General features: G+C 40.8%; 1 protein-coding gene across 2 annotated transcripts; it reads right to left on the reverse strand.

Moving 5' to 3' along the window:
* Positions 1-6,709: 6,709 nt before the first annotated feature.
* Positions 6,710-12,937, reverse strand: si:ch211-213o11.11 (probable G-protein coupled receptor). 2 transcript variants are annotated; one of them, XM_037752276.1, is made up of 2 exons: positions 12,113-12,937; positions 6,710-8,705 (listed from the first exon to the last, which is right to left on the reverse strand). In XM_037752276.1, exon 2 carries the CDS (start codon positions 8,607-8,609, stop codon positions 7,338-7,340), a length of 1,272 nt encoding a protein of 423 aa, XP_037608204.1. In that variant the 5' UTR covers positions 8,610-8,705; positions 12,113-12,937; the 3' UTR covers positions 6,710-7,337. The 2 variants fall into 2 exon arrangements, with proteins under 2 accessions (XP_037608204.1, XP_037608111.1); XM_037752183.1 differs by having other exon boundaries at positions 12,099-12,937.
* Positions 12,938-14,051: the final 1,114 nt, after the last annotated feature.

The raw sequence follows: 14,051 nt of genomic DNA on the forward strand, positions 1-14,051 counted from the left end.
CAGTAAAACAACACATTTTGTCACAGTGTGTTTGTAGCCTACTAACATTTGCCGCACAATGGCAAAAGGAAAAGAACAATTAAGGAAACAAAGCTTCATAATGGGTCATATAATGTATACACACATTCCCTTCCACAAAGCATCAGTTATTCATCACTAAATCGTAAAAGAATAGTTCAACATTTGGGGGAAATCAGCGTATTCGCTTTCTTGCTGAGAGTTAGATAAGAGGATTCCTCTCTGAAACTACAGCCCAAAACCCAAGACCCAAGTAAACCCAAGTGCCCAGGAAGAGCTTCAGGCTTTAAAGCAAACGTTTGTAGTGGCCAAATGGTGTAATTACAACTTCCCGGGTTTGTCACATGAAGCCATTGGCCCCGAAAATACTTTTTCCCATAGACAAGAGACAGAAAGAGACGTATGTAAATATTTTTTGGAGGTAAATCAACTTCCCAGTACGAACACTTGAATGGTCCTTATTTAAATCATTAGGTCCTAAAAGCTGTAAAATGCACTAATAGCCAAATCCAGAGTTATTTTTGTGCTTCCGTTCATGGGAATGAGACCGAGTCCGAGGCTGGAGCGAAAGCTGGGAGGCGGAGTTAAATGAAACACTACTCTATGGGTACAATGGGGCAGAAGATCGCCGGATGATCCAGATACTTTATCACTCGGCAGTCGAGCCATTTTGGCTTCATGCGCCACAGAGTAACTCTCATAGGAATAAACGAGAGCCCGCCTACAATGCTGTATCCTGTCCTCTTTATACATTTATGGTAAAACCAATGTGTCCTTTGCTAGTATAGACACATTTTGTTACCTTTTGACAGAGCCAGGCTAGCTGTTTCCCCTCGTTTTCAGTCTTTATGCTAAGCTAAGCTAATTGACTGCTGGCTATAGCATCATATTTAACAGAAGGATGCTAGTGACAAGAATCAATCCTCTCATCTAACTCTCAGCAAGAAAAGGAATAAGCTTATTTTCCTAAATGTTGAACTATTCTTTTAACATTTTAGTTGCTGGCTATATAGCTTCATAATTAACAGACAGACTTAAGCTTCTTATATAACTCTCAGCAAGAAAGCAAAGAAGCGTCTTTCCCCAAAATGTCAAACTATTCCTTTAAAGGGACTGTTTGTAACTTTTTACACTTATAAATCTACCGGGTTGGGATCCCATGCGCGCGCTCGCGTATGCGCGCTCGCGTGTGGCCGGAGTCTCTGCTCCTCTGCCTGCTTGCCTTCACTCACACACCGCGCGCATTCTCGCTGTCTCGCTCCACCTCTACACGTGAACGCGCGCTCACTACACACTGCAGAAGAGTTAGTTTAGCTCTGAGAATATCTAGTGAATGTACAGTGTACGTTTGTGCAGAAATAAATGCTGCAGCTCCTCCAGACCAACAGAAGTTTTCCGTGTCTTGTGAAGTGACGGGGCTCCTCAGCGAGAAACGTTATCGTCTCTTCCTGCTTCAGCCCCGGCACCGACCCGCTTTTCCTGCTTCAGCCTCGGAGGCTGAAGCAGGAAAAGCCGACACTAGGATCAGCACTGATTCATGCAGAGACCTTCTTCTGGTCAGCTAACATTACTGCCAAGCAGGTGAAATATAGAGTGATATTGTGGTTCTGGCTGACGTGTGTCGCCTCACTGTGTTGAGCGATGCTTGTTCATGTCTATTTAGAGCGAGCAAGCGCGAGCCCGACGCTGACTTCCGTTGACTTAACGGCCACAGGTGTCGCTGTTAACAAGCATTTCTGAAAGTTACAAACAGTTCCTTTAAGCAGTGTTTTTCAGAGGGCCTGTAACATGCAGACGTGTCTCATCTTGGCTTGGTTAATTAGTTTGTGGGACCTGAGTGCACTGGACTAGAGGTTGTGTTGTGTGAAGCTCTGTGAAGATGGTCGAGCAGCTGTCATGTTATATGTGTACGTGCAGCTCTGGGGGAAGCCATGCGGTTAGTGTTTAAGGGAAGGCCTGATGAAATAATGTGGTCCACGCTGTCGGACAGCACCATCAATCACGCCTCCTCCCTTTGATTCATCAGGAGTGCTTCTCTCATTATCACTGTCACACAGACAGCACGAGGTATACAGCACACACAACAACAAGGGTCTTTTCAGGTTTACAATTGAGGACAGCCGAATAACAAACCACACTCGGCCCGGCTCCAGCCATGAATTCTCATTTTCTATAGAGAGTGGGCTCGTGTTTGATCTACAATGAATGTGCTCTGTAAAAGAGATGCACAGTTGATGGGATTGTCTTGATTTAATAAAAGCCGCCACCGAGACGGGAGGTCCTTCACTTTAATTAGCAACTTATGAAGACTGCTCAGGCTCAAATATTCATTAGACCGAATCGCACACTTTGGATGCTGGGTGATGAAACAGGCAGTCAGCATGTAATTGATTCGTGTACATAGACACAAATTTCCCTTTTTTTCATGATGCTCAGCACGTCTTTCAACAACGTATTTTTCATGCGTTTTCCTACGAATGTCCACCAACATGTGACGCATGTGTCAATTTCCGCTCCAGTCTTAAAACTAAATAACTAACTAACTAAATAAATACAACTACTTAAGTAGGTTTAGGAATAGATTGACTTGGTTAGGTTTAGGCAACAAAACTACTTAGTTAGATTTAGGAAAAGATCGCCGTTTGGGTTAAAATAACACCGGATGTGGCGTAACTTAAGTACGGAAGTTACGTGACAAACATTACATAGTTAGCTTTAGGAAAAGAATGGTGGTTTAAGTTAAAATAACTCTGGAAGTGCTGTAACTTAAGTACGGAAGTTACATGACAAATAAATCAACTTTGACTTGTGGTTTTGCACGGAACACGAACGCCGGTCTCTTGGACAGACGTCCTGTTTTTCTTGACCCATCCTTCCATCCCGACCTCCTCGCGATTAGCATTTGCCGCTCTTTACTTCCCAGTTCACAATGACGTGGATTACATAAAAAATAATTTCGTGCTCACCATGATGACCATCATTCGTGTCTATGTACACGAATCAATACATTACATTTCGTGACTATTTCACAAACTGCTGTGCGACTGGGCTGGTTCATCTTTCTGAGAAAAAAGGGGCAACAATGTGATTGATGCAATAGAGATAATCTTGGTTTCTTTTTCAGTTTATGGATTTCTTATTGAGTACAAACTGTTATTTGTATTTTTGTAACACTTTCTTATAATCCCTTAACATCCAGTTTTTTTAAATGTCCTCTGTGTGGCTTAAATGGTGGAGAAATAATCTCATTGAAGCTATATGACTGATGACACGGAGTGAAATATTTAAAACCCTGTACTCTATGTTTTTACAGCTGCACCACTTCAAATGAAAATATTCTAGATGCCTTTTGCATCCTTTTATAAGCATTTTCCCCAAAAAAATCAGCCAGACATATTCGGTATATTTGGAGCTTTACTACAATTTCAAATAAAGCTCTGCAGGTTTGAACAATATTTCGGGTGCACAGCATGTCATGACCGGCCAATCGGTGAACAATTTTTGACAACCTTTAAGAGTTGGCTAAAGTGGACATTAAGAATAAAGTTAAAACTTTCGACCTGTATGAGAAGATCAGCATAGAAAAATATATCTTCTTTATATGATTGCGGTGACGATGATGACATTTATATGGGAGATAATTGCATGGGCACAGTATCTGTATTTGCACAACAAACCTCCACGCAGGTGTCATATCATATTTGTACAAAGTGTGCGCGTACACCACTTCTTCTTGTTTTATTATGTTGGCAGCGATAACAATATTTGGCTGCACTTGTTATGAAAGTTGCGCTGGCACATGTACTCTGCAGCACTTACGTGAATGTGTTTACAGCCAGGAACCATAAAATAGCACTGTGTTATCTTGCTTTTAACATATCCGGATGTCTATAAATTACTTTACCTTGTACTTTTGGATTTCAGTTTATATGTGTGTGTGTGTGTGTGTGTCTGTAGGATGTGTTTTCTCCTGCCTGTCACTACACTGTCACTACAGTTGTTATTTCCCTCTTCACATTAAAGCAGGTTATTTTTACACATTTCTCTACTTATTTTTTTGCTGATTTATGTTCATATCTCGCGATGGTGTTTACAAGGTTAGTGAACATTTAGCTCAGCATGCTCTCCTCGTTTGTCGCCATTTATCAATGTATGTTTATCCGATGATATCCCTTAAGTCTAATTTGTGTAGGAGAGCTGCAAAATATTCATTTTATTAATATTAATTTTTTTCTTACCATCTTTATTGATTGAATATGAATCATTAGCCTGGTTTAACAAGAAAAAAAAATGCATATACTATCATACGGTCTTTGACAGCTCATATTCAAAGATAAATGTATGCAAATATAAACAGTCGTTGATCTGTACACATATTAAGAGGGTATTATGGACAACCACTTCAGCTGTTATGAAATGGCATTTTCTCCTTATATAATCACGTGTTAACTGGGTTCAGTCTTAGTCACGTGCTTTTCATAAATGGACACACGGAGGTCAGGACCCAGAGAGTCAAAGCTCGTCTGCACCGAGACAAAACGTCAAACGTACACAGAAAAGGTGCTCATGCCGGTGTGGTGTTGCTGATGCAGACAGCTCCTTTTAGTGCTTTTTTGTGATCAGAGAGAGAGAGGGAGAGGAATTTCACTTTTACAGTAGTTGAGAGCATTTAGCTGGCACACTTCTCCAAAGCGACTTACAGAGAGTGCGCTCAAGGACAAATTGACAGGACACGTGATGGACTTTTAATGGGGAGGCTGGCTGTTGATCTCAGGACAGTCTGATCACCCGGCTGCCCCTTCGTTCTTACAGGCTGTCCCTGCAAGATTAATGATTATAAATGAACAGAGTGTAGTGAATTATTCCCTGCTGTCATTAAATACCCCATTTACAAGACTGACTGGCCGGTCATATGTGATTCTTGAACCGTCTTGCCGACATCTGATCTGTTTAGTAGCCCTACAGACCAACATATCCTCATGCAATGGTTCGTATGATCTTACGAAAAGGTATTCCTCATTTTTTATGTGTTTTCCTACGAAATGTCCAGCGTCAATTTCCTCCGGTCTTTTCAAGAGAAACTTCCGTCTTCACAGGAAACAACTTGGTTAGGTTTAGGCAGCAAAACTACTTAGTTAGGTTTAGGAAAAGATCGTGGTTTGGGTTAAAATAATGAAGTGGCGTAACTTAAGTATTGAAGTTACAGATAAAACAACTTTACTTCTGGTTTCACTCGGGGAACGAAAATCAGTCTCTTGGTTGAAAGTCTGTTGTTTTTTACCCTCCCATCCACCCGACCTCCTCCTTAGGCACATGCAGGCGCATTTGTCGCTCTTTATACTTCTTGGTTCACAATTACGTGGATTACATACAAATTGATTAAGTTACAGTGCATTTACTTTTCGTAGGTAAAGCTACAAACGGTGTAGGAGAATAGCCTGAACGTGAACATATAGAGGCGAAGTTCCTCCCCTTACGGTCGACCCCATGGTACCTTATTTTGGAAAAAATATGTACGTTAGTTAAAGCCCCCTCCAGTCAGTATTACGTCTTGTTTTTTGGTTAACGTTCTTTCTCAAACAGAGAATAGGGGTGTGGTTAATAGTCAGACATAATTCATTACCAATGCAACAGGATTGCATTGTTTTTCAAACCAGAATTTACTGTTCATCAGACCACAAATTGTTACATTATTACTGCGGGCTCTACCTACTTAAAGAAGCGTTGGACACGGTACTCTGCTCAACGTGGTGGCAAATCCTTTATACCTTGTTCACCTCCTAACAGAAAGTAGAACTCAGTACAACCACTAGGTTGTAGTGTAGGACAAATAATATGTTGCAAAACACTAATACTACACAAATAAGAAAAGAATTAGTGCAACACACCAACGCTCTCTCGCCCACTCTTTTTTACCGTCTCCTCCTGGTGAGGCGGCCATCGGGCTGCTACAGCGCAGAGGAGCCACACCGCCGCACGCCGGCCACAGCGCATCGGAGGACAGATTGACATGTTGCCGAGGTCCGCCGTTTGAAATGGAGTTTCAGGACATTTTGGAGGTGCACCGTCCACCAGTACCGGCCGCTCTCGCCTCAGCTCGCTTAGTATCATTTAGTTTTGTGTGAAACCGCTCAGGGAACTTCAACTCTCGTCTCGCACAATATACGTCACCAACACTAGCCAGCTAGCTAACTTATCTATGACCAACAAATAGCTCTGACAAATGAAACGTTATCTTACCTGATGTATTTTTATCCAGTGACTCCTGGTCTTTTTATCAGCGAGACCCGTCGCTGGTGTGAGTTCATCCCAGTAACACACAGGCATCGTAGCTTCAGAGAGAGAGACGTCACTTGCGTGACTTTTGGGTGTTTAGTCTCTCTAATTACGTGTTTTCACAGTTGGACACTTCAACACTTTTACAACAAACTGCGACTTTCTTGATTTGCAAAATTATCTTTTAAATTGACAAACATCACACGTGTGATTCATGGCGCAATTCAAACGGGATCAAAAAAATATTAGTCTCTCGCCGTTGACCACCGTTTATATTTTTTCCAAAATAAGGTCCCATGGTGGTCCACCAGAAGGGGCGGGACTTCACCTCTCTATTGCCTATTTGTGATGTACAATAAAATGTAATGCTTCCTTATTAAGATCTACACAACTGATGAAAGTAACCAGTGTTTATTTGCACATTTAAAGCAATAAGAAATGATACATTTTTGAACAAAAAAAGTGATGTGTCTCTTATACAATAAATAAAGTTCACACAAATTCCTGCAACACACACACAACATGACAACACTGAATCACTTATACAAAGAATATTGCTGCTATATTGATACCGCATATAAAAACAAGTAGTCTTGAAAACTTGTGAAAAATGAATGACATTTCTGAGATAGTATTTACCTGTAGATGATTTACTATTCAAGTATGTGATATTTGTGTTCATTACCTTTTAACAAAGCAATGATAAGTAACTTTGCTTTAGTAGCTAGTAAAAACAAAGTGTTCCTTATGAGATTAGTAACTTTATCGCTACTAGTTTTACCACAAACACAGTAACAATAACTCAAGAAATTATGTCACTTTCTATTCCAGTATTGTTTCTGAGTGTAATCTTTAGATAAAAGGAACAGGTTTCATAAATTCAATTCATTTCTTGATGCTGTATATTTTACTGTATGCAAATATAGTTTACAAACATATTGTAGACAGTCATTAAATAGACATGTGGATCACTTTTTTAAAATCTTGTAGCTGTGATAGTCCTGCAGGCTACTAATGCTGTGGCACAACAGTGAGGTATATATCTAACTGAACTCTTCTGGGATCTGTCCTGGTAACTTGAAACCAGTCTGCCCAGTTTGATCCAGAGTGCTCCTAGGACTGGATGTGGCAAAGCTTGCCCGTGTCTCTACCGTGCAGCTGGTCCTGTGGAGGAACTGCAGGAAGTTCTCGTGGCCTGAGCCCTCGTGGCTAGAGATGGCCAGCTCCACCGGCCGGGCTGAGTAGCAGCGCCTCAGCTTACAAAGTTCCTCCCTGATCTGCCGGTTAAGAAGCCCGTAAAAAAATGGGTTAATAGCAAAGGAGGAGTACGCCAGCCAGGTGACTGTTTCCTCCAGATCGTCGGGAACCCTGGGTGTTGCGTCTAGCGTCAGATGGAAGTGAAAGGCGAAATAAGGCAGCCAGCAGATGAGAAACTGGCCAACAATAACCACCAGAGTGAGAGCGGCTTTCCCTCCGCCAAAAGGCCTGTCACGCATAATCCTACGCGGGGCGTTGCGGGTTGTGATGATGGTCGTCTGGCTGTTTATTGAGTCAGTCCTGCCCTTGTTTGTCCACAAGGGCAGGGGTCCATGCTGGCGGGCAGCCACACGGGCCACCTTGTACACATTACAGTAAACAGCAAAGATCACAACAGCAGGCACGCAGAAACAGCTGACACCGAAGAACATGGCGAAGATTCGTCTGTGGTCGCTGTGGCTCCAGTGCAGCGAGCAGTGCGCGGCACTGATGGAGCTCCGGCTGCCGTAGGACGGCCACCCGAACACGGTGGACAGCCCCAGCACGGCAGAAGCCACCCACACCATCACTATCACGGCCGCGGTCAGCTTCAGCGTCATCTTGACCTCGTAGCGCATGGGGTGGACGATGTAGTAGTAACGCTCCACACTGATGGCCGTGATGGTGAAGATTGAGGAGGCTATGAGGATTACATTGAGGAAGACGTAGACCTGACACTCCGGCACGGTGAACACCATGCCGGCAAAGTACGGAGAGCTGGACACGATCTCAAGAGGCATGAGCACGATGGCGCACAGCAGGTCCACCGCACAAAGGTGGCACACAAAGGCAAATTTCCTGAGATGAGGGGCTTTTATGACAACAACAAGCACAGCGGTGTTGGCTAGAAGCGCCAGGACATTCAGGGTCACCATGAAAAACATCCCTGTCAGGTCCTTGAAGCGTGTCAGCGGGTTTGGGAGGGTGCCCAGGTGTCTGCTGGGAACTGAGGGCATCGGGGCCCAAGAGGTGGTGCTGTCATTGTACTCTGGGTTCAGAAGTGAACTGTTTTCCTCCATGATTCATAGTAAAGGTTTCAAAGTGAAAGTACACATCTGTATTCCAGACTCCCCCATTGTTCAGTAATGAGGCCGGAGAATCCTTCAGACATCATCCTGTGTTGGAGAAAATAAAATTCATTAAAACATTAACATTTATGACAAATCATGTTCAATAAAGACTACATTAAATCTTTAAACTACAATAATTCATTATTTAGCCACTTGGGAAACCAGCTGTGAACATAACACTGACATATTATCACCTTAACATGCTGGCAATCAGATTCCTATTTACACATCCAGCAGATACGGAGCTACATCAGCATTCATTTGGAGTTGTGTTTCTGTCTACCTGGTGAATGTAAGTCCAATATTGACTTTCTTTTAGCTCTGTTTTTAGCCTCCACTCAACTTTCGAGCAGCTAAATGCTCCACTATGTTGTTGCTAACTTTGTCTGTCTGCTGTTAGCTGCTGGGCCGGTAGTGTACAGGTACTCAAGCAATTTAGTAATGCACTTCTTTAAAGTTGGGGGACACAGATTTTAAATATTTTGACTTTTAGCTCCAAAAATGTTGGATCCTACATTACCCATAATGCAACTATTATTGTCTTCTTTTTTTTTAGACCTTCCCTGGTAAATGTCTACATCAAACTCTGTACCTCCAGTTTGTAATGCAGGCTTTCTCAAAGCTGGGATAATCCTGATGACATCACAATGATGTCATCAGGGGTGACCAATGCTGCAACCCATTACAAGTCGGAAGTCGATAATTCCGAGTCGGTAACTTCCAATCTAAATGCGTCCCGGTGCATCTGCTCTGGAAAACAGCAGCAAACTGATGTTTGTATGTAATTGTCTGAGCTTCACAAGCATCTACAGAGGACCTACATCAATTACCATGTATAAAGTACCTTAACCATCATTAAATGAACAACTAGAGAATCAGGTGGGGAAATATTTCTGAAAATCTAATTTTAGACATTTTAAGGATCCGCGGGAACCCTGTTAACACAAACACTACATGAAACACAACATAAAAGTCAAAAATAAAGAAAAGGTAGTTCACTGTGTGCGCCGCCATGCTGCTGTGACGTCAGGTGCGTTTATGTCGGCGAACTTGAGCGAGATAAATCATTCCTGAGTTTCGGACATGGAATTCTGACTTAAATAACCGTTCCGTTGCACTTTTATGTGTCAGAGGTCAGAGTTCAAGTACAATGGATTGCAGTAAAAGTTCCTCCAGAGCCACAGAAGACATTATTGTTGTTTTTATCAGGCTGAGTACTAACCATGACAAGTAAACTGATCTTTTAGTGTATAGTTGGTGGAGCTCCCCTTTAAGCCCCTAAAGGTTCTTGGAAATGCATCAAAACAGGAATTTTAATTGATTACATTGATGTGCAATTACATGCAGTCGTGAATCCTTATTTCATTTCTTAATATTTCCGTGCCTGATATCAAATGTGTAAATGTAACCATTCAGAGATCTCACCGCAGCCTCGTAACCTTCAAGAGAACACAAACATACATGCCTTAAAGGTATTGGAAAGTTAATCAATAACTATTTGTGAGACTATTTAAGAAGGGATGCTCTCTCTCTCTCTATCTCTTAGAAAGGGGGGGACATGATCAATAGGAATAATTCATGGAGGACACCCTGTCTCTCCTCCATCCGTCCCCATCCTTTTGAAATGAAAGATAATGAGTGTGCTTGTTTTAGCCCAGCTGCAGGGAACTGGCTGCATTGATTAGTATGTGTTCAGTGTCACCCTGCACTGCACCATCAAAGAGGAAACCTCCTACCAGGACAGGTTTGACCCCCGATCGCTGAGCAGTTCCTTATGAAAAACAACCAGAAAGCATCGACTGAATATATATTATGTGTTTACTGTACATTTTCATTTAACAAAATGCACAAATGTACTGCTTTTGCAGCTTTCCTTCTCTCTGTAGTGGCTTTTATGTGCCTCTCCATACATGTATCTACCATCTTGTGCTGATAATCAGGTTTCAAATGTAGGATGGTGTGTCCTAAATACATGTGCACACTCGCTGCCACTGATCCACTGATGCTCTAATCTTCTCTGGTGGTGGACAGCTATTGGCATGCCACGTTTGCAGTGAGATTTATCCCCAGGAAGGACTAGTGCGTGTACATTCTCATGCATATTATGTAAGGGTGTCCTCATTATTCATCATGTTGCAGAAGCAGCACAGCATATGCTATACATGCTTTAAGTTTTACTCCTGAAGAGGATGATCACTTAGCCAGCCTCCGTTTTTTCCCAGTTTATTTTAAAACCTTCTGTAATCATTAATTCAACAGCGAAACATGCAGTGGATTTTGCCTCTGCTGTAGCTCTTCTCTTTCTACATTATAATGAGGATGAGGGAATTATGCAGGTTTTTTAATCCCTCATAAATCCGTGTTATAGAGTATTTTATCTTGTACAGAGAAACCCAGTAATCCCACCCTTTGTTACGACCTTCTTAATATTGTTAATTACCATTTGTAATGCAAAAAGTTGACATATTCCAAGTGATTACCATTCATTTTTATATCAAAATAAAAAGTGTATATTTAGCATTAAATATCTTAAAGATTTCAGTGGCTAAATGGGCTATTGGAATGAAAAAGCAAACCTAATTTGATTCTGATGTAATTTAAGTTAAAGATAAGATATTGAAAATAACAATGTGTATTGCATTACTCTAGGATATTATTATCCTCATTGAGGAATTAAAGAAAAAACAAAAATCATATTGATGAGTTGCAGCACATTTCCATTACAGGAATATGTTGATGTAAATATGCTGATATTGTAACAGTAACACATCCATCATATTCCACCTAAGATATCAAAGTAAAATGACAATCAGCGATATAGGCCCCATCCTTTTCAGGTACAACATGAGCAACCATTTAGCTGCAAAAACGACATGTGTGATGGGTGGACGACGAGTCATTACATTTTGTTAGTTTGTTATTTGTATGCTAAAAAGTTAATGTTCAAAACTACCAAAAATCTTTAATATTTTAAAATGTATATACCACTGGTTTATAACATCATCACTTCCCTCAGAGAGTTCATAAATGTCTTAAGGTTCTTGTGTTAACCTGTAAATTAAATTCCCACAATAATTATCAGTTCATTATGAATAAAATGATTATGAATCAATGTATGATTTGTAACACTGACCTTAAATACTCAAATATATTGTCAGTCTTTTCCAGATTCTCAAACACATGCATGGTGATCAAACTATTTTGTTTATTCTAATATCAGCCTAAGACATATATAACAGAGAAATAATTGAAGAATTAATAAGAAATGCTTCAGACCTAAACCTTTCAGGAATTTGGAGTGATAACATTATATAGAGAAAAACATTTAAGAGCCTATACTGTATTTTTTATTAAATTATCAAATGCACTAACTATGTTTTCAGCATTTATATTCCTTTCTATGAACGCCATGACGACTTACTTACAAAAGAAACTTACCCAACAACTTTTACATTTTGAAAAATATCTGTAGCTCCTCAAAACAAGTTTTCTCTGAGTTTTGTAAAGTTGAGTATTTCCAAATCATGGTGATGACTCTTCTCTGAATCCTTTTAAAAGCATCAAACTCAGTGTTCAGGTGTTGTTTTTTCAGGTTTGTAAAAGAGTTCTTGTCGTCCTTACGGAGATCTATCAGGAGCTAAAGGCAAAAAACTGTGAAAAAAAATGGTTGATTTCCATGGAAAGATAGAGACATAGGAGTCTTAGTAGAGGACCCCGGGGAGAGCTGACACTGACAGAGAGGTGATGTGCTCAGCGTCCACTGAGACAGCACAGCTGGTTGAGCCAGAGGACGGGGGAGGAGCCAGCAGTTGGTGAGTGTTCAAATCCCATCTTTCAAGACAAGATGACTCTATCAAACTGACTCCCGCTGACATTAACCATGTCCCACACACACACACACACTGTTTCATCAGTCAGTATGTGGCAGTGACTGTCACACACTGTCCTCTATGCCTGTCTTTACAAATGTCCCTCTATTCTCCTCTCAGCTTCTGAGAGATTACACACACACACACAGAAGTGTTGGCTGGATTTGTTCAGTCCATTCACCAATGAACATATAGTATGTTCTTTGCTTTTAATGGTGTTCATCTTATTTCTTGATCTTTTTTTTTTTTTCAAGGGATAGTAAACTTCATTTCAAAACAGTTTTTGAGAGTTGATCATTGCCAGCAGAAGAGCATGAAACAGAGCTCAGCGCTGACATCTGTTGGCTGCTGGGAAAACAAAACTCCCAATTAGATCTTACAGTACTTCACTGGTTCCCAAACTGGGGCTCCTGATCGCCAAAGCTTCACAGGGCTGTCGCGAGGCCTTTATTTTTTATATACAGTTTGGCCTATATTTCTGCATTTCATTCATTTCTGTGAAGAAAACTAAATGAAATTCATTTTAAAGTTTGTATTACTAATTAAGATATAAACAGGATAAGGACACAGTGGAGACCTGAACACAAGCTACATTCACAGAGCCTTCCCTCTCTGCTAAACAGCCTCGTCCTGTATTAGAAATGTATGCAGTTAAAACAACCAAAGAGCCAACAGAACAAAAGAGAGAAGAAAACACTGTATTTATAAAAAAGAAAAGTCTATTAAATATGTACGACTGTTACAAATACACAAATACACAATACAGAAAATTGTATTAAAAATCGCTAAAAATAAGAGGAAAACTCATATCTTATGCAATATTTACAGGAAATAATCTGCTCAAAATTCATACAAATCACTCGTTTTCGAGCTTCCTGCAATTATTGCATTCAATATTGGGTTGATTATGGGTTAATTGTACAGTTTATCAGTTGTGCTGTACCGTTTTTGTTATTCATTGAATCTGAAATATCCATAAAATATGTTACTTAGTCAGGGGTCATCAGTTTACTCAATGATAGAAAAGGGCTCACTTAAAGCTGCAGTAGGCAGAATGTTTTTGGCATTATTGGGCAAAGATCCCATAATAACCTTTCAGCATATTGTAATTCAAGTGTTCTGAGAGAAAACTAGACTTCTGCACCTCCTCATGGCTCTGTTTTCAGGCTTTAATAAATCTAGCCGTGACGGGAGACTTTGGCCAATCACAGGTCATTTCACAGAGAGCGTTCCTATTGGCGGAGGCAGCTGTCAATCACTAGCAAACTCCGATCAAACATTCAAACTAGGCAGCGCTGATCAAATATGAATCAATATTCTGTTACGTTAATGCCTATTTCTCACCTCAAATGTTTTCAGAAACATCTTGTAATGTACTGTTTAGCTGTAAAATGAGAAAGTTTGCTTCGGCTGGTGGGCGGTGCTTGGTATTTCCTCAACTGATCTCAACATGGCTGCCGGGTCACAAACTTTCTCATTTTACAGCTAAACAGTACACTACAAGATCAGCGCTGCCTAGTTT

The sequence above is a fragment of the Sebastes umbrosus genome, chromosome 1 (assembly GCF_015220745.1).
Source record: "Sebastes umbrosus isolate fSebUmb1 chromosome 1, fSebUmb1.pri, whole genome shotgun sequence".
In the NCBI taxonomy this organism is placed as follows: Eukaryota; Metazoa; Chordata; class Actinopteri; order Perciformes; family Sebastidae; genus Sebastes; species Sebastes umbrosus.

Coding starts and splice junctions, on each gene's coding strand:
- si:ch211-213o11.11 (XM_037752276.1), bottom strand. CDS start 8,609: ATGGAGGAAAACAGTTCACTTCTGAACCCAGAGTACAATGACAGCACC.